General features: G+C 35.0%; 1 protein-coding gene across 1 annotated transcript in view; it reads left to right on the top strand.

Annotated features, from left to right (window-relative positions):
* FAM120C (family with sequence similarity 120 member C) overlaps positions 1–23,862 on the top strand; it is a 233,795-nt gene that overhangs the window by 8,359 nt on the left and 201,574 nt on the right. Inside the window, exons 2-5 of the mRNA XM_053916879.2 lie at positions 14,430–14,602; positions 15,559–15,779; positions 16,315–16,472; positions 18,468–18,556. Of these exons, the coding sequence (XP_053772854.1) occupies positions 14,430–14,602; positions 15,559–15,779; positions 16,315–16,472; positions 18,468–18,556 (641 nt within the window). The remainder of the gene's footprint in view (positions 1–14,429; positions 14,603–15,558; positions 15,780–16,314; positions 16,473–18,467; positions 18,557–23,862) is intronic.

Here is a 23,862-nt window from a genome sequence, read left to right on the forward strand (position 1 = left end):
CATTTTCCTCCCAAATTTTGGGGAGCGACAGTGTGTCTTACAGTCTGAAAAATACAGTAAATGCCTAAATCTAGGATATAAGTTTATTAATTCAGAATGAAGAATATAGTTGTTAGGTCAGATGATCTAGTTGATCTCTAGGCTATATACATGGGAAATTAAATTACAACCAGAAGCTGGCTTGGTAAATATAGGAAATACATGTTCCTCTGTGTTCTCCTGCTAATACAATAGACCAACCAAATGAACTGAAGGGTCAGGTCCTGACTGGATGAGGACATAGTCTTTGTTCAACAGTACTGGAAGACAAGGGACCCTGGTTCTGTATGAGTTTCACTCCCCTTTCCATGTATTATCCTGACTACTGCCAATGAGTATTTTTCTTTAGGTATTAATACCATGGCTATCTAAAAACTTTAACATGCTAATATTGCCAGATCATGACCTTTATATGTTGATTTAATTAAATATTTTTACTTATTTTTAGAGAGAGAGAGGGAGAGAAACATTGATGTGTGAGAGAAACATCAATTGGTTGCTTGTCGCACACCCCCAACTGGGGAGTTGGCATGCAACCCAGGCATGTGCCCTGACCAGGAGTCCAACAGGCAACCTTTTGGGTTGCAGGCTGGCACTCAGTCCACTGAGCCACAGCAGCCAGGGCTATATTTTGATTTCTTGATTAATTCTTTGGTGTTACCATTTACAAATTGACATTGCCCTAGCATGTGTGTTTATTTTATTTAGCTGTAGTTCTGGGGTGATACACAGCTCCTCCATGGAAAGTGGCTTGTGACTGAGGTATCTGCAGTCATCACTGTGAATATTGTTTCTGAGAGACAGAGTGATGAATTGGAGAGTGCTTGGGTATCAGAATACAGCAAACCTGGGTACGATGTTGCCTGTGCCAGTTAGGTAGGTACCTTGGGGAAAGTAAGCTACTTAACACTTTGAAGGTGTAGTTTTTCACTTAAAAAATTCCTCACCCAAGGATATGTTTGTTTATTTTAGAGAGAGTGAGACAGACAGACAGACAGATATCGATGTGAGAGAAACATCTCTTGGTTGCCTGTGTGCCCAACTGGGGATTGAACTGGCAACCTATGTATGTGCCTTGACCAAGGCTTGAACCTGCAGCCTTTTGGTGCACAGGACAACACTCCAACAAACTGAGCCACACTGTCCAGGGCTAGTTTTTCACTTTAAAAAACACAGTAAATACTTCTGATACACAAAAAATAATAAAGAGTAATACAGTGGAACCTGTGTGCCTACTATTCAGCTTGAGAAACAAAATGCTGATTAGAGATAGTGCCTATAAAGCATGTGGTACATGTTTGGGTGTTCATTAAATAATTGTGATAAAATACTGATCAACCTCTATTTATCCAGAATAGTCATTGATAGACTGCTTTGTAAAGTATGCACCATTATGAAGCCTTCATAGTGTTCATCCTTATGTGAACAAGTTATTTTATAATACAGCTTTTATAATGTTGTTGATTTCTTCCTACTTTCACGTTTGCAGAAACAGATCCATATACCCTCTGACCTCATTCTGTACTTCATTGTTGGTGTTTGCATTAAGAGACATAGCTGATAAGGCCATAGTTTACCTTTTGGAAATGAAATGCCTCTTATCTTGAATAAATACATATGCAGGTTAGTCATGTTGATATTGTGCCTTGTCTCAGGAAAGGATTTGTTTACATTTTTAGCATGCCATATATTATAATAGATCGTGTTTAGTTAACATTCGTAAAAGGACTGTAAATCTTTTAAAAGTAGTATTGTAGTGGTTGAAAAGTATTTGGTAAATTTGTATTTGACCTCTATTATATTTATCATCCATATAAGTTAATATTTATAACATTGAAAATTTGATATTTGATGGTTTTTGAGGGGAGGTGCACTTACCTAGAGTCAGTAAGATTAAGGGATCAGTTTTGTAGACTGTCACTTTTCTGGCTTCTGACTATGTCAACTCCATTAGCTGTCACCGCTCTCTTGTTTGCCATTTGTGGTTCATCATCCCTTTATTGTGTAAGAACTCTTCATTGGCAATGTGTGAAAGTTACCTTATCAAAGTGATTATCATTCATACAACAGTGTATGTGTGTGTGTCTGTCTGTGTTTAAAGGAGGGTTATTCAGTAGCTGAAAGCTCTCCAGTGGATTCAGGTGCTATGTTGACAGGTTTACTTTCGACTCACTGAATTAGAAGTGGACCTTTGAAGACCTTGGCCATACCTTTTTAGTGGATTTTTACTTCTAGCAATACATCTAGGATAGCAGTTGTAAATTTTTAGAGTTGTTTATTCCCTATTTTTAATCCATAGGATCAAAGGGTAAAACGAAGTAGTTTATCTTGACACATGAAAGACTTGCATTTCCTAATTTAATCAGAGGGCATCAAAATTTATTCATTATTCTTGAGAGAAGATCTGTTGATCTATCACAAGGGGAGGACTTCTAGCTAATTACAGGGACATTTAGGACTTATTATTCATCATAGGTTAGACAGAAAATCATAAACACTTGTCTTTAAATCTCTTCTAAATTTAGCATTTCTTGCTTTTGTTCTTTGAGTTCCTCAACTCTTTTTAAGCCCTTTTTATAGAGATATAATTGACATATAACACTGTGTAACTTTAAGGTATACACTATATTGATTTGACACATTTTATCTATTGCTATGTGATTACCAACACCTCCATCATGTCATATAATTATGATTTTTTGTGTGTTGAGAACAGTGAGGATTTAGTCTCTTAGCAACTTTGAAGTTTATAATACAGTATTGTTGACTATGATCACTATGTGGTACATGAGCTCTCCAGAACTTATTTATCTGCTACAGTGGAACCTTGGTTCTGGAACTTAATTTGTTCCAGAAGGCTGTTCAAGAAGTGATTTGTTTGAAAACTGAATCTCCTTTGTCACCTCAGAGATGGGAGACTGATCATACAGGTATCAGTACGAAAGGGATATCAGGCTGAGAACCAATTTTGTTCAACAATCAAGGCATTTGTTCTGTGAACAACTTGATTGAGAACCTAATTGTTCGAGATGGGAGACATTCAATAACCAAGGGTTTGACTGTAGTTACGTTCGTACCCTTAAACATCTCCCAAATCCCCACTCTCCAGCCCCTGGTAACTACTATTCTACTTCTCTGTTTTTAAAATTTCAGTTTTTTAAGATTTCACATATAAATATCATACAGTATTTTTATATCAAACGGATACCTTCCTACTTACATTCATTGCAGTATTATTCATAATAGCCACGATATGGAAACAACCTAAATGTCCATCAGTGGATTAATGAATAAAGAAGATGTCTCACACTCACACACACACACACCACACACACACAGGGGAATATTATTCAGCTGTTAGAAAGAAGGAAATCCTGCCATTTTTTGACAACATGGATAAATCTTGCAGGCAGGCTAAGTGAGATAAGTCTGACAGAGAAAGACAAGTACTGTGTGAGTTCTTTAATCCCCCCCACACACCTTTTTTTAAATCCTCGCTTGACATTTTTTATCCTTGCTTTTAGAGAGAGACAAACATCAATGTGAGAGAGAAACATTGATTGGTTGTTTTCCATATGTGCCTTGACTGGCGATTGGACACATCTGGACTGGGGATTGAACCTGCAACCTAGGCTCTTGCCCTGACTAGGAATCGAACCTTCAACCTTGTGGTTAGGGAACATTGCTCCAACCAACTGAGCCACACCAGCCAGGGCCTCAACTCTTAAAAATACCTTTTTATTGTGTCAGATGTACATAACATAAAATATACCATTTGAACCATTTTAAGTGTACAATTCAGTGTACACTTAAAGTACATTAAGTACATTGACATTGTTGTACAACCATCACCACCATCCAACTTCAGATTTTTTTCATCATTGCAAGCTGAAACCCTGAATCCATTAAATAACAACTCTCAATTCTTCACTTCCCCAGTCCCTAGTAACCACTATTCTACTTTCTTTCTATGTGAATTTATCTATTCTAGGTGTTTCATGTAAGTGCAGTCACACAGTATTTACTCTTTGTCTGTGGGTTATTTCATTTAACAAACTGTTTTCGGGATGCATCCATGTAGTGGCATGTATCAGAATTGCATTCCTTTTTAAGGCTGAATTATGTTCCATTGTATGTATGTATGTATGTGTGTGTATATATATATATATATCACATTTGTTTTTATCCATCAACTGATGGACATTTGTATTATTTCCACTTTTTGACTATTGTGAATAATGCTGCTATGAACATTGGTGCAAAAATACCTGTTCCCTTTTAATTCTTTTTGTTACATACGTAGATGTGAAATTGCTAGATTGTATGGTAATTCTATGTTTAATTTTTTAGGAATTACTACACTGTTTTCCACAGTGGTTACACCATTTTACATTCCCACCAGCAATACACAAGGGTTCCAATTTCTCCACATTATTGTCAACACTTGTTATTTTGTTGTTTTTTTCATAGCCATCCTAAGTGGTGTAAAGCGGCATCTCATTCTGATTTTAATTTACAATTACCTAATACTTAATGAAGTTGAACCTCTTTTCATTTGTTTATTGACCACTTGTATTTCTTCTTTGGAGAAATATTTATTCAAGTCCTTTGCCAATTGTTGAATTGGATTGTTTGTCTTTTTGTTGTTGAGTTGTAGTAGTTTTTATATATGTATTCTGAGTATTGATGACTTATTAGATATGAATTGCAAATATTTGCTCCCATCTTATGGATTGCCTTTTCACTTTCTTAATATGCCTTTGATGCACAAAAGTTTTTAATTTTGATTAGGTCCAGTTTATCTATTTTTTTCTTTTACCTATGTGCTTTTGGTGTCATATCAAAAAATTCATTGCTAAATCCAGTGACATGAAGCTTTTCTCCTGTGTTTTCTTCTAAAAGTTTTACAAAATTAGCTCTTATATTTAGGTGTTTGATTTACTTTGAGTTAATTTTTGTATATAGCATGAGGTGTAAGGTTCCAACTTTCTTGTTTTGCATGGGGGTACTCAGTTTACCCCACCATTCGTTGAAAAGAATATCTTTTCCCCATCAAATGTTCTTGGTATCCTTGTCAAAAATAATTTGATGATATACATGAAGACTTATTTCAGCCTCTGTAGTCTATTTCATTGATCTTTTTGTCTGTCTTTATGCCAGTATCATACTATTTTGATTATAATAGCTTTGTAGTATGTTTTGAAATCAGGAACTTGAAGTTTCTTCTTTTTCAAGATTGTTTAGGGTATTTGATATTCTTTGAGATTCCATATGAATTTTGGGATTTTTTTTTTACTTGTGAGAAAAATGTCACTTGGATTTTGATAAGGATTGAACTGAATCTACAGATCTTTTTTGGTGTTGACATCTGAACAATATTAAGGCTTACAATCCTTAAATACAAGTTGTGTTTCCATTTATTTATGTCTTTTATTTTAGCAATGTTTTGTAATTTTCAGTGTTATCTTTTGTCTCCTTAATTAAGTTTGTTCTTTTTGATGCAATTGTAAATGGAGTGGTTTCCTTAATTTCCTTTTTGGATTATTTATTTCAGTGTATAGAATTACAACTGACTTTTTTTTTTAAGATTTTATTGACTTATTTAGAGAGAGGAGAAGGAAAGGAGGAAGAGGCTGAGAGAAACATCAATGTGTGGTTGCCTCCCATGTGCCCCCAACTGGGAACCTGGCCTGCAACCCAGGCATGTGCCCTGACTGGGAATCAAACCTGCGACCTTTGGTTCGCAGCCTGTGCTCAATCCACTGAGCTACACCAGCAAGGGCACAACTGACTTTTAAATGTTAAGTGTTGACTTGGTTTCCTGCAGCTTTGCTGAATTAGTTTATTAGTGTTTGATTTTGAATGTCAGAAAAAAGAAGCTAAGCACTAGTAAAAAGGAAAAAATATGATATAATTCTAAACTAACAGGAACAAAGGAAACAACAAAGAACCTAAAATAAGATGGAAGTAGTAAAATTAAATACATCATTTGCTAATATCAAATTTGGATATATTGCACTTGCTTCTTAAAAGAACTCAGAATGTCAGATGGGGTTAGAAGACAAAAGCCACATGTGTTGTTTATAAAAACATACTTAAAACAGTGATAAAGAAAAGCTAAGATAAAGGTATAAGCAAGCAAAGAGCAAGCAGGGATGAATATTAATATCTATCTCAGAAGGAAGAAGATAAAGTTAAAGCATCAAACAGGATATTATGAAGTTACTTACTTCACATATTAAGTTATATCAGAGAACTGTAGGCACTATAAATATTTTTGCTAATAATTTAAACTCAGAACTCCTAATAGATTCAGGGAAAAGGGATAAATATTAAGTATAATAGGAAATTTCAGGTACCTTTCTTTCCAAATAGTACAGATCTAACAAACAATAAGTGAATAAATATAGAGGAATTGGATAATAGAATCCATAAACTCCATTTGATGTATATGTATGGATATATTTTCAAATAGGGAACATATATTTTTATAGTCCACAAGCCATTAAAAAGGTTGGTTGCATATATGGCCCAAAGAAAACCTTCAGTTAAAGAAAAGGGATTTTATATTCTGTATCTCTCAGTAAAATTGGAAATAATGAAACAAATGGCCAAAATATTATTTTTATTTTTTTAATTTATTGATTTTAGAGAGAGAGAAAGAAATGTTGAGAGATTTGTTGTGCCACTTACTGATACATTTCACTGGTTGATTCTTGTATGTGCCATGACTGGGTAGGAGGCCTAACCTGCAACCTTGACACATCTGAGACAATGCTGTAACAACTGAGCTACCAGGTCAGAGCCAAAAATATTCTTAATTGGAGATCAGAAACCACACTCCTAGATAAATTTTGGATCAAGGAGAAAAATCAAAACTGAAATTATGAACTACCTAGAAAGCAATAAAAAAAGAGAAGACATTACGAAAAAACTTCTTGGTCATTGTGAAAGCTATAATCTGAAGAAAATATATCCCCTAAAATGTCTTCATTATTAATTAATTACAACTAGGATGAATTTAGTACTCATTTTATGACGTTAGGGAAATAACAGGAAAAGAAAGCAAGATAAAGGAAGAAGGAATAAAGAAAGATAACTGAAATTGCCCTGGCGGGTGTGGCTCAGTGAATTGAGCACTGGACTTCGAAACAAAGGCTCGCCAGTTCAATTCTCTGTCAGGGCACAAGCCTGGGTTGTGGGCCAGGTCCCCAGTATAGAGGACACACGAGAGGCAACCACACATTAATTGTTTCTCTTGGTCTCCTTCCGTTGTCCTCTCTCTAAAAATAAATAAATAAAATCTTTAAAAAAGATGACTGAAATTAGTAAAAATTATAAACAAAAACAGAATAAACCTACTCTTTTTGGCTTGCTGTTAAATGATTAATGAACCTGATAAAGAAAAATAAGGGCAAAAAAATGAGAAGAAATGAAGAATGAATCATATCTATACTCTCGAAAAGAATAAGAGTATGCCATCTGCAGCTTTGACAGCATATTTCTTCCCAGCATTTTAAGTATGAAACATTTGCTTCATATGAAGCAAAGTTGAAAGATTTGCTGAGAACATCCTTAATACCCACCATCTAGATTTTACCTTTAACATTGAAAACACATTTAAAATCTTAAGTAATGGATTACTCTTAAACAGAGTACAAATAAAAAATGTACACAAGAAAAAGAAAAATTTAATAGGCCATTTTAAATAAAAGATATAGTGAGATGATTTAAGTTTTTTTCCTGACACCAAAACAGGTAGGCATCCAAGAATATGTACTGTACAACATTGTTTACAATAGAGAAAACATGGAGCAACCTAAACATTCATCAATAGATGAAGGGATAAATTGTGGTAGAACTATATGATGAGATACTAAACAACAGTTAAAATAAAGTATAACTATATATATGAAATAGGTAAGTATTAAAATATAATATTTAGCAAAATAATTTGCAAGTGAACACACATTCTTTATGCCTGATCTTTTTTATAATTTAAAAAGAGAGAAAAAAACCCATCAGGAGCAAGTGGATTCAGAGCTTGATTTCTAAGTAACCTTTAAATGACAAATGATTCCAGTGTTAAAACTTCTTAACCCCAATTAATTTCATAAAGTCAGTATAATCTTAATACCAAATCTTTATATCATACAAACAATGAATTGCACATATAAATGGTAGATATTAAAACCTTAGTAAACTATCAACATATAGAATTCACCAATGGATCAAAAGAATAATATCATGCTACTAGTTTGGCCTTGTTTTAAGATTTTAAGAATAGTTCTGTATCAATTACCTATCAATAACCCATACGATCATATCAGTAGGTACTGAGAAAACATTTGATGAAAATTCAGCAGTCGTTCCTCATTAAAAATAAAAGTAAAGTAGGAATATGAAGAAATGACCTCAACATGTTAAACTATTTTTGAAAACACAAAACTCAGTAAACATTCTAAGATATGAGATACTACAGCTATTTTTATTAAAATACAATGAACAGTGGTGACTTATATTTTTTCAGTCACCATTATTGCACATATCTACTATATTGCACATAGTGGATATTTTAGCAAAATCAGTAAATGAGAAAATTATCAGTATAAACATTGAGAAAGATAACTTTTTATCTTCTGTGCTGATGACAAAATGTAATTATTGGAATATCTCAGTCTCTAATAGCTCCTTTCTAGAAGGTTCCTGGTGAGGAATTTGGAAGGTAGAGAATGACAACGTGGGCCTCAAGCCATCTTCTGTGTTTCAGAGAAGTGATTGACTGAAAATAGCAGAGCAAGAATCAAGCCAGAGCCCATTCACTTGATGTCAAAACTATATAAAGACATTATAAAAAAATAAAACTACAGACCACTCAATATACCTTATGAACATAGTTGAAAAAATGTTTAACATAATATTAGCTATCAAATCCAGCAATATGTAAAAAGGACAACGTGTGATGACTGTATGGGCTTTTCCCAGTAATGTGAGGATTGTTCAACATTTGAAAGCTAATGTAATTTGACATATTAACAGACTACAGAAGAAAAAACATCATTTCCACATTTGTAGAAAAAAGCATTTGAAGAAATTCAGTATCCACTTATGATTTTAAAACATCTCAGCAAACTTGAAATAGAAGGGAACCTCCTTAAACTGGTAAAGGGCATCTGTTTTTTTAAAGCCCTACAACCAATATCAAGTTACTAAATGATGACGGCTGAATGCTTTTTCTCCAGCAAGGCAAGAATGTCTACTTTCACTACTTTCAGTATGATGTTCTCAATGTCGTACTGGGAGTTATAGCCAATGAAATCAGGCATAAAAAAGAAAGAAAAAGAATGTGGATTGGAAAGGAAGAAATAAAACTGTCTTATTGATGACATGATTATCTACATAGAAAATCCCAAGGAATCCAAAAACCATCCTGGAATTAACAAGTGAGTTTAGCAAGGTTGCAGAGTACATGGTTAATATACAAAAACCAATTATATCTCTAATCACTAGCAATGCATAATTGGAAATTGCATTTTTTAATTAAAAAGTACCATTTACAATAGTGCCAAAAAATAAAATACTTAAGTATAAATATAACAAAGTATGTGCAGAATCTGCTCAAAACTAAAAAAAAAAACCAAAAAAAACGAATAAATCAAAGAAAACCTGAATTAATGGATTGGTTGTTGGAAGATAATGTTATTAAGATGTCAATTCTCCACACGACCTAGAAATTCAGGACAATTACATCAAAATTATAGTAGGAATTTTTGTAGATGTTAACAGTCTCCAGAATTAATATAGAAAAGTGAGGAATTAGAATATGTAAAAAAATTTTGATGAAAATGATCATGGTTAAAGAATTCATGTTACCTGATTTCTGACTTACTCTAAAGGCACAGCAATTAGAATGCATATGGCATTGGCAGAAAGATAGGTACACAGATCACTGGAACAGAATAGAATTCAGAAATAGATCCAAACAGATATATTCAAGTGATTTTAAAAACAAAAAAAGGTGTGATGGCAATTCAGTATAAAGGTAATCTTTTCAACAAACGATGCTGCAAAAATTGGACATGCATTTTCAAAAAAATTAACCTCAATATAACTCTTGCACATATAATAGTTTAACTCAAAATATATGGTAGACCTAAAAGTATAACATAAAACTGTAAAACTTCTAGAAGAAAACATGAGAAAACTCTTTTGACTTTTGTTTAGGGAAAGAGTTGTTGGATATAACAACAGAAACATGATCCATAAAAGGAAAAAATCAATACATTGACACAGTACAATATACAGATGATATATTACAGAATTGTACTCCTGAAACTATATAATTTTATTAACTGATGTCACCCCAATAAGTTCAATAAAAATTTTAAAAATTTCATGATGAATGTAATTGCAATTAAAAAATAAATTGTTAAGAGAATGAAAATATAATCTACAGCCTGGCAGAGATTATTTGCAGATGACATATGTGACAAAGAATTTATATCCAGAATCTATAAAGAACTCTCAAAACTCAACTGAATAAAACAAGCCAATTTAAAAGCAGAGTAAAGATTTGAACAGACATTTCACTAAAGAAGACAGATGTATCGCAAGTAAGCACATGAAAAAAGTGCTCAATATCTTAATCCTTAGGGAAGTAGAAATTAAAGCTATAATTTTACATCCCCAATATACCTATCAGAATGGCTAAAAACCAACCAACCAACCAAACAAACAAACAAACAAACAAAAAACCCTGACTGCTGGTGAGGATGATGTATGTGGAGAAACTCATCTACAAGATCTATCCAGAAGGTATCCAGGCACATAATGTGAAAAACTGAAGAAGATAAAAGATACAAGAAACATCGTACATGGGACAATGACGCCTCAGTCCCCTTCAAAGTAGGCACCTTGGGACCTCACACAGTTCTCCCAATCACCGTCAGCTGCCCGGTCATATTTTCCTGAATCTCATCAACAACCTCTTGCCTTTCAACAAGAAATTTTATTGTTTCTTGTCTATTATATTTTAATGAAGTAATCTGGAATTTCAATTCCAGACTGTTTTTCTTTTGGTGATTTTGGTTTTGGGAAATGCCAGGAGTCACAGGGTGCCAAATCTGGGCTGTAGGGTGGCTGGGTCACCTGGGTGATTTGATGTTTCACCAAAAAACCATGCACGAGTTGCAATGCATGAATGGGTGCGTTGAGATGAAGTTGCCAATCATCAGTTGCCCATAGCTGCAGCCTTCCCAACAGTTTCTGTGGAGGAATGTTCCATTTTAACGCAAAATGTGATGCAGATTCATTGCTCTATTTGCAGTCATTTTGAATGTGATGGCCACATAGGACACATGCTCACTTAATGGAGTCTACTGACCCCATTGACTAATACAGTGAAGTCGTCATTGTTCACACTTGTGCATTGCAGTCCACTCTCCTTGGCTGCCAGGTTACATTGCTATCGCAGAAACTGTTCCTGTTATATTAACAATGGTGGTACTTTTCCCAAATAGACTTTATGTTGTTGGTGAGAAAACAAGATCTAGAACTATTTTTCACTTTGGCAGTTCCCTGAAAGTTAAATGTGATCTATCAATCCTATTTGAGATATTTACCCAAGAAAACCTATGTTCATACAACAAACACCTGTACTTAAATAATTTATAGTAGATTTATTGTAATTTCCCCAAACTGGAAACCACCCAAATACCCTTCATCTGGGGAATGATAAGGCAGACTGGTGGTACATCTATAGGTGGAATACTGTTCAACAATTAACAGTAACAAACTATTGATACTTGTAGCAGTATCAATCAATTTAAAAGCCATTATGCTAAGTGAAAGATGGCAGATTCAAAAGGCTATATATATATATACAATTCCCCATTTACAGGACTTTCTGGAAAAGGCAAAACTAGGAACTACTTTCCAGGTTGTAAGGGTGAGGAGAGGGTTTGACTATGAAGGGATGGAGGAACTGTTTGGTATTTTAATTGTGGCAGTGGTTACATGACTTTATGAATTCATTGAAACTTATGGAACTGTACAACAAAAAGTCAATTTTACTAAATATAAATTTTTTAATGAAGAAAAATTAAATATGAGGCTCAGGAGAAAAGAAGTTGAGAGAGTGTCAGCTCATTTCTCCCTGCCCCTGCCCACAGAAAAAATCTTACTGAAACTGGACAAATGGAAAGATATATTCCAGGTTCTTAGATAGCTTTTAGATGCTACTTTTCTCCAAATTTATATATATATATATATATATATATATAAAACTTTTATATATATATAAAATTAAGGTTGCAAAGCATCATTTTATTTTAATTGGGAAAAGGATTTTAATGTTTGTATTAAATATAAATAGATGAGAATAGCCAATAAAATAATGAAGAATAGGAAATTTGCTTGCCTGACCAATTATTAAACCTACTGAAAGCCCCTGGATTAGACATATTTGTGGAAGGAAGCAAAACCCAATATAGGTGGAAGCTTAATAAGCAAAAATCATGTTGTTTAAACCAGTGAGAAAAGAATAGTTTTAAGTGGTGGTAGCACAACTGATAAACCATCTAGGTGAAAATACTGCATGTACAGAAATGAATGGTGCCTGGCACGTAATAAACGTTATTATTGACATTTTGGTTGTTTCACAATTATAAACCATGCTGCACTGAATATCCTTTTACATATTTCCTCATACCCATCAAAGAATGAAAAAAGTAACCAAAACTAAAATTGCCAGAGCTCTGTTGTGTTGCTTTATAAAGTTATTATGATGTCTTAACAACAACAACAAAAAAAACCTCTAACAGAAGTGTTTATCCTCTGTCAAGTTGCCATTTCTTCTACTTTCTTGAGTTTCATAAAAATATTCTATCAAGGTATATATCTTTACCTTGAAAAAATATTTTGATTGAACTCTTATTGTTACTGTGGATTTATGTATATATTTCTTTTGTCATTTTGGTGGGATTTAGAAAAGTAGGGGAATTAATATGTTGTCAACCATCTTGAAATGGAAATCATACCTAAATTTTTAACTAGTGTACTTGACTATTTATCAACATCAAAACTTAAAATAGTTTATCACCCCTCCCTCCTCTCCTCCTGCTCCCCTTTGCAGATAAGAAATTTTATTGTTTCTTGTCTATTATATTTTAATGAAGTAATCTGGAATTTCAATTCCAGACTGTTTTTCTTTGCATTATATATCTTCTGTTTTAATTCCTGTTTATTAGAAAATTCACTGAAACTTAACAACCACTTGAGCCCCAATTACTTAGACTAAATTCTAAGTTCTCTAAGTAAGCATTATTGGAAACATCATATTATTATTTTTTGTATGCCACACCCTTCTTTTCTAGTGATTTTGTCAACATTTTAATTGAAATTATTTGACTATTATTTTTAGAAAGGGTTTGTGCTGTCGTATACTTTCTGTGTCCTGGTTTTCACGGAAATGTGTTTAGTTTTCCATTATAAACTTGATTGATAGCTTATTTGGGTTCAGAATTTTAGTCTTCCCTCAGAATTCTGTAAATGTTACTCTTTTAATTTCAAAATCAGATTTTTAAAAATTGAATTTATCGTGGTGACATTAGTTTGAACATTACTCTTTTAACTTCTAGCATTTAATATAGCCAATTAGACGTCCAAATCCTCTTAGAAGGTCTTTCGCTGGTTAGTAACTTTATATTTCTGTCTGGAAATATGCTGGCAATTAATATATTTGAGCACAATAAATGTTTTGGTGTCTAACATTTGATTATTCCTTTCCTGACATAGATCCTTTAAATGTGGAAATTTAGGGGTTTCTAAAGGAACCTTTCATATTATTTGTGTTATTACTTTTTCTCAGTTTTAGATAGATTTTCTTTTTTATTTTTATTGTTCAATCACAATTACCCCCATTACTCTCCCCTGCCCTACCCACCCCTCATTGTCTTTGTCCATGGGTCCTTTATATATGTTCCTTGACTTGGCCCTTCCCTAGATAATGAGTTTCTTCTCAAGCAATGGAAATTTTTTTTTCAGTTTTATTGAGATATAATTGACATATAACTGTGAGTTTGAAGTATACAACATAATGATTTATATATATATCAAAATGATTACCAGAAAAAGTTAACTTCCAAGATGTTTTTGAAGGTGTTGATTTGTCATGCAGGTGGGTTTATAACACAGTTACAAAATGTAGAAACTGCTGTATTGCTGTATGGGAGGAGTAGAAGTAACTAACAAAGGCTGTCAGTGATTACATAGGTCCTGAGAAAAGAATTGCAGGTGTAAATAAATACAATACAGGAAAACACTCGTTTTAGTGGTATTAGAAATGTGCATGAGAATTTCTATGCTTTAATTTGGAACTCGTTCCATTTCAGGACCGGAAATTAACCAAAGCTGAGCAGCAAAGGTTCAAGGAAGAAGCAGAGATGTTAAAGGGTCTCCAACATCCCAATATAGTTCGATTTTATGATTCCTGGGAGTCTATACTAAAAGGAAAGAAATGCATTGTATTAGTGACCGAGCTTATGACATCAGGAACATTAAAGACGTAAGTTCACCCTTATAGTGCTTGCTACTGGAGTTCTTTTTGGAAATAATTTTCAGCAGTCATAAAAGTTGCTTGTAAAATAACACTACTTGATTAAAGAATTTGTAGGATCCTGAATCTAGTGACTTTATTTCAGGGCAGGTTAAAAAATTAGGATGTTAATAAAGTTTGCTAGAAAATGCAATGTTGAGGCCCTGACCGAGTACCTCAGTTGGTCAGAGAGTTGTCCTGATACACTAAGGCTGCGGGTTAGATCTCCTCCTCAGATCGGGGCAAGGAATGAATGCATAAATAGGTGGAACAGCAAACTGATGTCTGTCTCTTTCTCTCTCTCCCTTTCTCCTTCCTTCCCTTCCCCTCTCTCTGTGTAAAATCAATTTTAAAAAATACAATGTTTATAAATTAATATTTGTGGGATATCATAGGATTTTAGAATTAGAAATCATTATAGAGGTAATATAATGTCATTTTGTAAATGACACTGAGATGGTGGTGGTGTGGCTAGGTTCACATATCTGTAGTCTGGTGTTTTGCTTCTGACAACAGTTTTTCATTTGATGGTATAATCACTTATTTCTAACTGTTAAATGTGGGATATACATTTTGTGTTTCCTACCATCTTTACACTAAAATTTTACATAGTTAAACCCTCTGCTGACTTTGTATTAGGAAGTAGAGAAGGGCTTTTTAAATTGTGCTGCCATTTAACAAAAGGCCACTCTGATTGGAATGATTGTTGTTTTAAATTAAAAATGCTAAACTTGGTAGGATGTCTTCTCAAAGAATGAGTTCTTAGATTTCAAGTTTTCTTGCTATAACAATTAAAAAACAAGTTAGTGATGGCCGTCATAGTACAGCACATACAATATCTGCTAGCTTAAATGATTTACCCTCACAGTGATCATACTGTAAGTTAGGTAATTTTATTAACATGTCTTTTTTTTTTCTTTATGTAGGTACTTAAAACGATTTAAAGTTATGAAACCAAAGGTCCTAAGGAGCTGGTGCAGGCAAATTTTAAAGGGGTTGCAGTTCTTGCACACTAGGACTCCACCTATTATTCACCGGGATCTGAAGTGTGACAATATTTTCATCACGGGACCTACTGGATCTGTGAAGATTGGTGATCTAGGCCTAGCCACCCTAATGCGCACATCATTTGCTAAGAGTGTCATTGGTGATTAACATTTTATGGTTTATTAGTTGGGTAAAGAGAGTTGTAAATTGTATGTGTCTAGAACAGGGAGCAGCAAACTATAACCCATGGCCAAATCTGGCCCTGCTGCCTATTTTTGTAAATAAAACTTTATTGGAACACAGCCAGGCCCACTCGTTTATATAGTGTCTACAGCTGCTTTTGTATTATAATGGCAGAGTTGAATAGTTGTGACAGAGAACATATGGATGGCAGAAAGAAAATCTACTAATTATGAAAAAAATTCAGTAACTAAAAAAAGGATAGAAATAAAAACATTTTAGTGATCATTACCTAACCTCGAACATTATGAATTGTACTTTATCAGTGTGGAAAGTTAAGGAAATTCTTTAAGTGCTTTATATTAGATATAGCAAGTGTTCAACAAATGTTATATTTTAAATTTTCTTTTAGGGAGTGGAAATTAACTCAGGTAATCCTTATTGCAAAGGGAAAGTAATCTTGGTGAATACAGTTTTCTTTTTAACAAAAATATGGTTGTGGTGTTATTTTATAGGGACTCCTGAGTTTATGGCCCCAGAGATGTATGAAGAGCACTACGATGAATCTGTAGATGTCTATGCTTTTGGAATGTGTATGCTGGAAATGGCAACTTCGGAGTACCCTTATTCTGAGTGCCAAAATGCAGCTCAAATATACCGTAAAGTAACTAGTGTAGGTATACTTTTACTCTTTTTACTTCACAAATTGCCATATTTCGTGTTGAAGTTGGTTTAAGTGAACTTAGTAAAACCCAATTTTGGTTTACTTTTGTATAACAGTGCTAAATTTAACATACTTGTAATGAAACAAGCTTTAGATTTATCCTATAATATGTGCCTGTACTCTGTTGGGGTCATGTAAAATGCGCTGTATTGGTATCTTTGGGGAAACAGAGAGATATCATACATACGCATTTGTTTGTAAAGAAATTTTACATATTTATTAGATGGGTCTCATTTTCCAAATTTGAATAATAAAGATTAACTAAGTGGTTTGAAGGTTTCTTTCAGTTCTAAAAGCCTGATTGTGAAAGGGCATTCAAAATGTAGTTCAACAGATACAGTATTTGATTCTTGTTATGAGTAATTTTTTAGAAATTGCAAGGAATGCATGGATGAATAAAGAAGTGTTTGATATCCTGAAGAGCTTACATTTTTAGTAGGACAGTAATATAAATTCACAAATAAGCACACAAATAAGAGGATGGCTGAAATGTAAGGGACATGAGGGAGGTAGAAGCAAAATGCTAGGATTATTCAAAAGAGGTTTACTTCATATCCAATTGGGTGGCTCAGATAGGCTGGAAAAGAGATTGTTAGAGTATTTCAGATAACTAATGCTAAGAGGTACTGTTTTTAAATGTATGCTGTATGCTGCATGCTTTCATCTTTATATCCTTGCAAGATGGTGCTGTGTTCAGTTTATAAATGATGGGACTGAAAACTAGAGGTTGTGACTTATCCAAGTTCACATAGCTACTGGTAATGGTGGATTTTGACCCCATGTCTGACTCCAGAGGTTTGGGTAGGAAGACATAAGAAATAAGGCTGATGTTCAGAATATGGGATATTCTATAGGACAGATGACCTAGTTTCTCTAGCAGATGAATTTGTTCATTCCTTCTAGCCATTCTAAAAGACTTGGAAATAATATTAATTTAGAATGTTTGCAATAGAGAAACACTTAGGAATTTTCAAAAGTTTTTAAAAAGCTGTGGCTGGTGTGGCTCAGTGGTTGGAGCGTCATCCCATAGCCAATAGTTGTGGGTTCGATTCACAGTCAGGGCATGCACCTGGGTTGCCGGTTCATTCCCTGTTCAGGCGCAGGCATGTGCAACCCTGGTAGAGCCACTTTCGGTCCCTGGTTCTAGCGTGGATCCTGGGTCTAGGTGTGTGCAAAGGCAACCAATTGATACCTCTCTTATATGAATGTGTGTGTGTGTCTCTCCCTCTAAAAAAGCAAATGAAGCCTTGGCTGGTGTGGCTCAGTGGATTGAGTGCTGGCCTGTGAACAAAAAGTGTTGCTGGTTTGATTCCCAGTCAGGGCACATGACAGGGTTGTGGGTTAGGTCCTCAGTTGGGGGTGTGCGAGAGGCAACCACACATTGATGTTTCTCTCTCTTTTTCACTTCCTTCCCCTCTCTCTGGAAATAAATAAAATCTAAAAAAAAGGAAAATGTCCTCAGGTGAAGATAAAGAAAGTTTTTAAATAACATTGATTTTTTTTCTGATTTCAATGAATACTTATTATATTTTGCTAATTGGGCTTATACTGTATGTACATTTTGGAATCCTGTTTTCTTCCCTACTTAATGTTGCACTGTGAGAATTTTCTATGTTATTAATTACTTTGAGAACATTTTCAATTTCTGCATATTATTAGTGTACATATTACATAACATAAATTTTACTGTTGATTTTAGATTATTTACAGTTTTCACTGTAAATAAACTAAAGTTACTTGTAACTTTAGATTATAATCATAGTTATTTGTAGAACTATGACAAAATTCTTGTCAAAAAAGTTGTTAAACTTACACTATATGTATTCATCTCATTTAAAACTTGAATATAGTTTAGTGGTAAAAGTCATTATTTTAATAAATGTCATGTTGATTTGGGCTTTCAGTTGCTTAATATGTGACTAGAAACTATTTTTCTCCTCCTAGGGCATAAAACCAGCCAGTTTCAATAAAGTCACTGATCCTGAAGTGAAAGAAATCATTGAAGGTTGTATTCGTCAAAACAAATCTGAAAGGTGGGTGCGAATGTAACTGAAGGGACATAACCGATAGATGCATTTTTCTCTTACTTTCTACTGGGTCATTTTTTGACCTTTAAATTGAGCTTGGTATGATATTTGAGTAGAAGACAAACCATACTGTCTTTAGTATACTGTATTGGTGCAATTTGTTTGCCATTTTAGACTTTGATATCACGTTCTGAATTTTGCTTGAAGCAAAATTTGGATTGTGTTTGTCTGTGTGTTTTGTGACAAGCTTTCATCACCTTGAGGCATCAGATTAAGACACTGGGTCCCTTCACCCCAGGTTAACTTGCATCTAACAATTGATGAAGTATTCGAGAGTTTCTATAGTATCATGTTCAGGTAAGTACTTATGAGGTTTTTTATGATAGTTAAAAAAAAGTAATCATCAACTCACCAGATTTTTTTTTATTTGACCCTATGTCCTTGTATTATGATGGTAAAGTTAATAAGGCTATTTTTTGTTCAAGAATTAGTATTCTAGATTATTTGTATCACAATTCATGTTTTTCTTATGGACAAGTCATTTGAGTTTTATCTTGTATTTCCCTTTAACTTGAGGTTTGGACAAGTTATGACAAGTTGAAGGACTAGTCACTTGATTTTTACCTTCCTATTGATTATGATTAATAAAGGTGACAGGTCCTTTATAGAAATTATTTCCACCAACATTTGATTGACTATCTCCTATTTTTGTTATTTTTCTGAGTTTAGTGTTGCTTATTCTGAGAATACATAAAGCCACTAAGGTAAGGCCTGTTTAATTATAGCTTCATTATAGAACATTCTTAACGTTTGCACCAAAAGGCTATATCTAGGTCTATATTTGTTTTCATTACTGTAAAATTTATATAGCATAAGATTTACCATTTTAGTCTTTTGCATGTGTTACAATTCAGTGGCATTAAGTACTTTCACAGTACAACTGTCACCACTATCTCTTTCCAGAACTTTTTCATCATCTCAAACAGACTCTGTACCCAATTAACAACTCTTCATTCCCTCTTTCCATCAACCCTTGGTAACCTCTATTCTACTCTCTGTCTCTATGAATTTGCTTATTTTTGGTATCTCATATAAGAGTACTCACACAGTATTTCTCCTTTTGTGACTGGGTTATTTCACTTAGCACAGTTTTCAAGGTTGATCCATGTTGTAGTGTGTATCAGAATTTCCTTCCTTTTTAAGGCTGAATGTTACACACATCACATTTTGTTTATTTATTTATCTTTTGATGGATATGTCGGTTATTTCTGCCTTTTGTCAATCATGAATAATGCTATATGAAAATTGGTGTACAAATATTTGCTTGAATTGCTTCTTTCCATTCTTTTTAGTATCTACCTAGGAGTGGGATTACTGGATCATATGGTAATACTATGTTTAAACTTTTGAAGAACCACCAAACATTTTCCACAGTGGCTGTACCATGTTGCATTCCTTCCAGAAATATAGGAAGGTTGCAATTTCTGAATGTCCTCACCAATGCTTGGTATTTTCTTTTTTCTTTCTTTTTTTTTTTTTTTTTGGTAATAGCCATCCTAATGGGTGTGAAGTGGTATCTTCTTGTGGTTTTGATTTCCATTTCCCTAATGACTAATGATGTTGAGTATATTTTCATGTAGTTATTGGCCATTTGTATATCTTTGGGAAAATGTCTATTCAAATCCTTTGCCCTTTAAAAAATTGTTTTATTTATTTTTGAGTTGTAGGAGTTTAGGCATACTTTTTAAAACTACTTTATTTATTTTTAGAGGAGAAAGAGAGGAAGAGAAACAGCAATGTGTGGTTGCCCCCCATGCGCCCTCCACAGGGGACCTGGCCTTGCAATCCAGGCACGTGCCCCAACTGGGAATCAAACCGGCAACCCCTTGGTTTGCAGGCTGGTGCTCAATCCACTGAGCCACTCCAGCCAGGGCTAGGCATGCTTTTTTTTTTGCGTAAGGTTAAAAATACTATGTTCAAGGAGCCATTTTAGTTTGGATTCTGATCATTGCTTATACAGTCTCATCACTAATTATGATTTATTACTGAAGAACACTGGAATATTGAATGGCATTCATGCCATATTAGTTTATTGGAAAATGTACAGGCTTCAATGTGAGAGTAAGATTCAAATCTGGACTCCCTTAGCCAGTGTGTTATTGAGCAAGTTACTTAACTGTTACTCAAAAAGGGTGTTATTTTTATGATTAAAAAGATAATGAATACATATAAAACACCTAACAGAGTAATAAGTATTTAATGAATGGTATCTTTGGCTATTGCTATAATTATTCCTTATAAAATACTTTGGTAAAATTTTTATTGTGAGTCAGAGGGCTTAACTTGATTGTGTCTTCTTAAACACATCTCACCTTAGCCTTAAAACTAATTAGCCTGAACAAAATTATTCTTTTTTATAATACTCTCTCAGTTAAGTATTTGTCTCTTGATCACTAAAAATGTAGAGGGTTTAAATCCTTAACTTGCAGGATGACATGTATTATCTGTTACAAATACTACAGGAGAGGCTTTCTACATAGACATTATGGAATACATAAGTTTTCATTCTCCCTGGTCTGTAATACAGATAGATTAGATATGATATATCTGTTTCAAAAGCAGGTCAAAGAAAAGGAAATTAACTGCCCCAGCTTGTAAAAGAATCTTTCGAACCCCTGTACTTTTTTCTTTTCAGAGATGGTTAATATCTGATATTAGGATAGTATTGTATCCACTGTATATATACTTTGGCCTAAAACACTAGACATAAATACTTTAAGAAAACTGTGGGACTTTGCTGAACTAAATTATAAATTAGCTTCACCCATGGCACTCTCCAAAGAGTGACATATAGTGACTAGATCAGGAGTGTCGAACTCATTTTCACTCGGGGCCACATCAGCCTCACGATTGCATCAAAGGGTGGAAATAATTTTATGATTGTATAAATGTAAGTACTCCTTAACTGTTAAGTAGTTGAAATTACATTCAGTGCTTTGAAGGCAACTGCGAGGCTGATGTCACCCCCTGGTGAAAATGAGTTTGACACCCCTGGACTAGATTATTCCTAATGAAGTCTTTGAGTTCTATTTGTAGCATTTACTAACTTAACAGAGTTTACATAGCTGGAAAAGTTTTTCACTTCCTTTGCACAAAATCTATTGTTTGAATCTTAGTAACTTAAGCCAGTGGTTTAGGGAAATTCTCAATCCATGTAACATGTACTAAAGCACTTCTCCAACTCTCTTTAAGCACACTTTTAGGTATGTTAAACTTGAATGTCTAGATATATTACTACTAGTAATCTTTAATTAATGTCATTACAAATGCATGGTTGTTGGAAATTTTTGCACCCTTGATAGTAATAAGTTAGATACAATATTTTGTTTTTATGACAAACCAGAATAATGGTTGATTAATGGAAATTTTTAAAAAATTTTATGTATTTATTTTTAGAGAGGGGAAGGGAGGCATAGAAACATCAGTGTGTGGTTGCCTCTTACACGCCCCCTACTGGGGACGTGGCCTGCAATCCCGGCATGTGCCCTGACTGGGAATCAAACTGTGATCCTTTGGTTCTCAGTCCGGTGCTCAGTCCACAGAGACATCCAGCCGGGGCCATTTAATTAACAGAAATTTTAAAATAAGACTTTTCAGAGTTCTGGCCAAGATGGAAGCATAGGTAGAAATGCCTCGCTTCCTCACACAACCAAAAGAAGGATAATGACCAATGTAAAAACAAGTAACAACCACAAGTGCCAGAAAATCAAACCGCATGGAACCCTGACAGCCAAGGAGTTAAAGAAACATTCACCCGAGGAGAGAACGAAGATGGCGGCGTAGGTGTACGTACTGCGCCTCCTCGCACAACCAGAACTGTCAGAAAATCGAACGGCAAGGGGGTCCGACACCAAGGAAATAAAAAATAAACATTCATCCAGACCGGTAGGAGGGGCGGAGACGGGCACCCGGGTGGAGAGGACTTACGTTGCCGTGGCGGGACTGAGACTGGCGGAGTGTGGGACAAACGGGGCAGGCAGTCCGAGCACTAGCAGACCCTGCAACCCTACATTTGCACAGATAAACCGAGAGGGCCGGACTCAGAGTGGCAGAGAGCGGGGCAGGCAGAGCAGTGGGTAGCACCCCAGGGCCCCACATTCACACACAGATAAACCGGGCAAACGGCGGGGATCGAAGCAGACCGCGCAACCCAGGGCTCCAGCTCCAGGAAATAAAGCCTCAAACCTCTGATTGAAAGCACCCGTGGAGGTTGGGGCAGCAGCAGGAGAGACGCCCAGCCTGACGGGAGGGGTCGTTGGAGAGACCCACAGGGGCCTGGAGTGTGCCCAAGCCCACCCACTGGGGAACCAGCACCAGAGGGGCCCAGTTTGATTGTGGGTATCGGAGTGAAAGACTGAAATCCGGATGAGAGTGAGGTGAGCGCCATTGCTCCCTCTCGGCCCCTCCCCCACCTACAGCGTCACAGCACAGTGACCAGCGTTACCCCGCCCCTGTGAACACCTAAGGCTCCGCCCTTAAAGTAACAGAAGCACCAAGACAAAAAAAAAAATGGTCCAAATGAAAGAACAGATCAAAGCTCCAGAAAAAATACAACTAAGCGACGAAGAGATAGCTAACCTATCGGATGCACAGTTCAAAGCACTGGTTATCAAGATGCTCACAGAATTGGTTGAATCTGTTCGAAAAGTAGATGAAAAAATGAAGCCTATGCTAAGAGAAGCAAAGGAAAATGTACAGGGAACCAAGAGTGATGCGAAGGAAACTGGGACTCAAAACAACGGTGTGGACCAGAAGGAAGAAACAAACATCCAACCAGAAAAGAATGAAGAAACAAGAACTTGGAAAAAGGAGGAGAGGCTTAGGAACCTCCAGGACATCTCGAAACGTTCCAACATCCGAATTATAGGGGTGCCGGAAGGAGAAGAGGTAGAACAAAAAATTAAAAACTTATTTGAACAAATAATGGAGGAGAACTTCCCTAATCTGGCAAAGGAAATAGACTTCCAAGAAGTCCAGGAAGCTCAGAGAGTCCCAAAGAAGCTGCACCCAAGGAGGAACACACCAAGGCACATCATAATTACATTACCCAAGATTAAACGCAAGGACCTACATCCAAGATTACTGTATCCAGCAAAGCTATCATTTAGAATGGAAGGGAAGATCAAGTGCTTCTCAGATAAGGTCAAGTTAAAGAAGTTCATCATCACCAAGCCCTTATTATATGAAATGTTAAAGGGAGTTACCTAAGAAAAAGAAGGTCAAAAATAGGAACAGTAAAAGTGACAGCAAAC

This window comes from Desmodus rotundus, chromosome X (assembly GCF_022682495.2).
Source record: "Desmodus rotundus isolate HL8 chromosome X, HLdesRot8A.1, whole genome shotgun sequence".
Taxonomy (NCBI): Eukaryota; Metazoa; Chordata; class Mammalia; order Chiroptera; family Phyllostomidae; genus Desmodus; species Desmodus rotundus.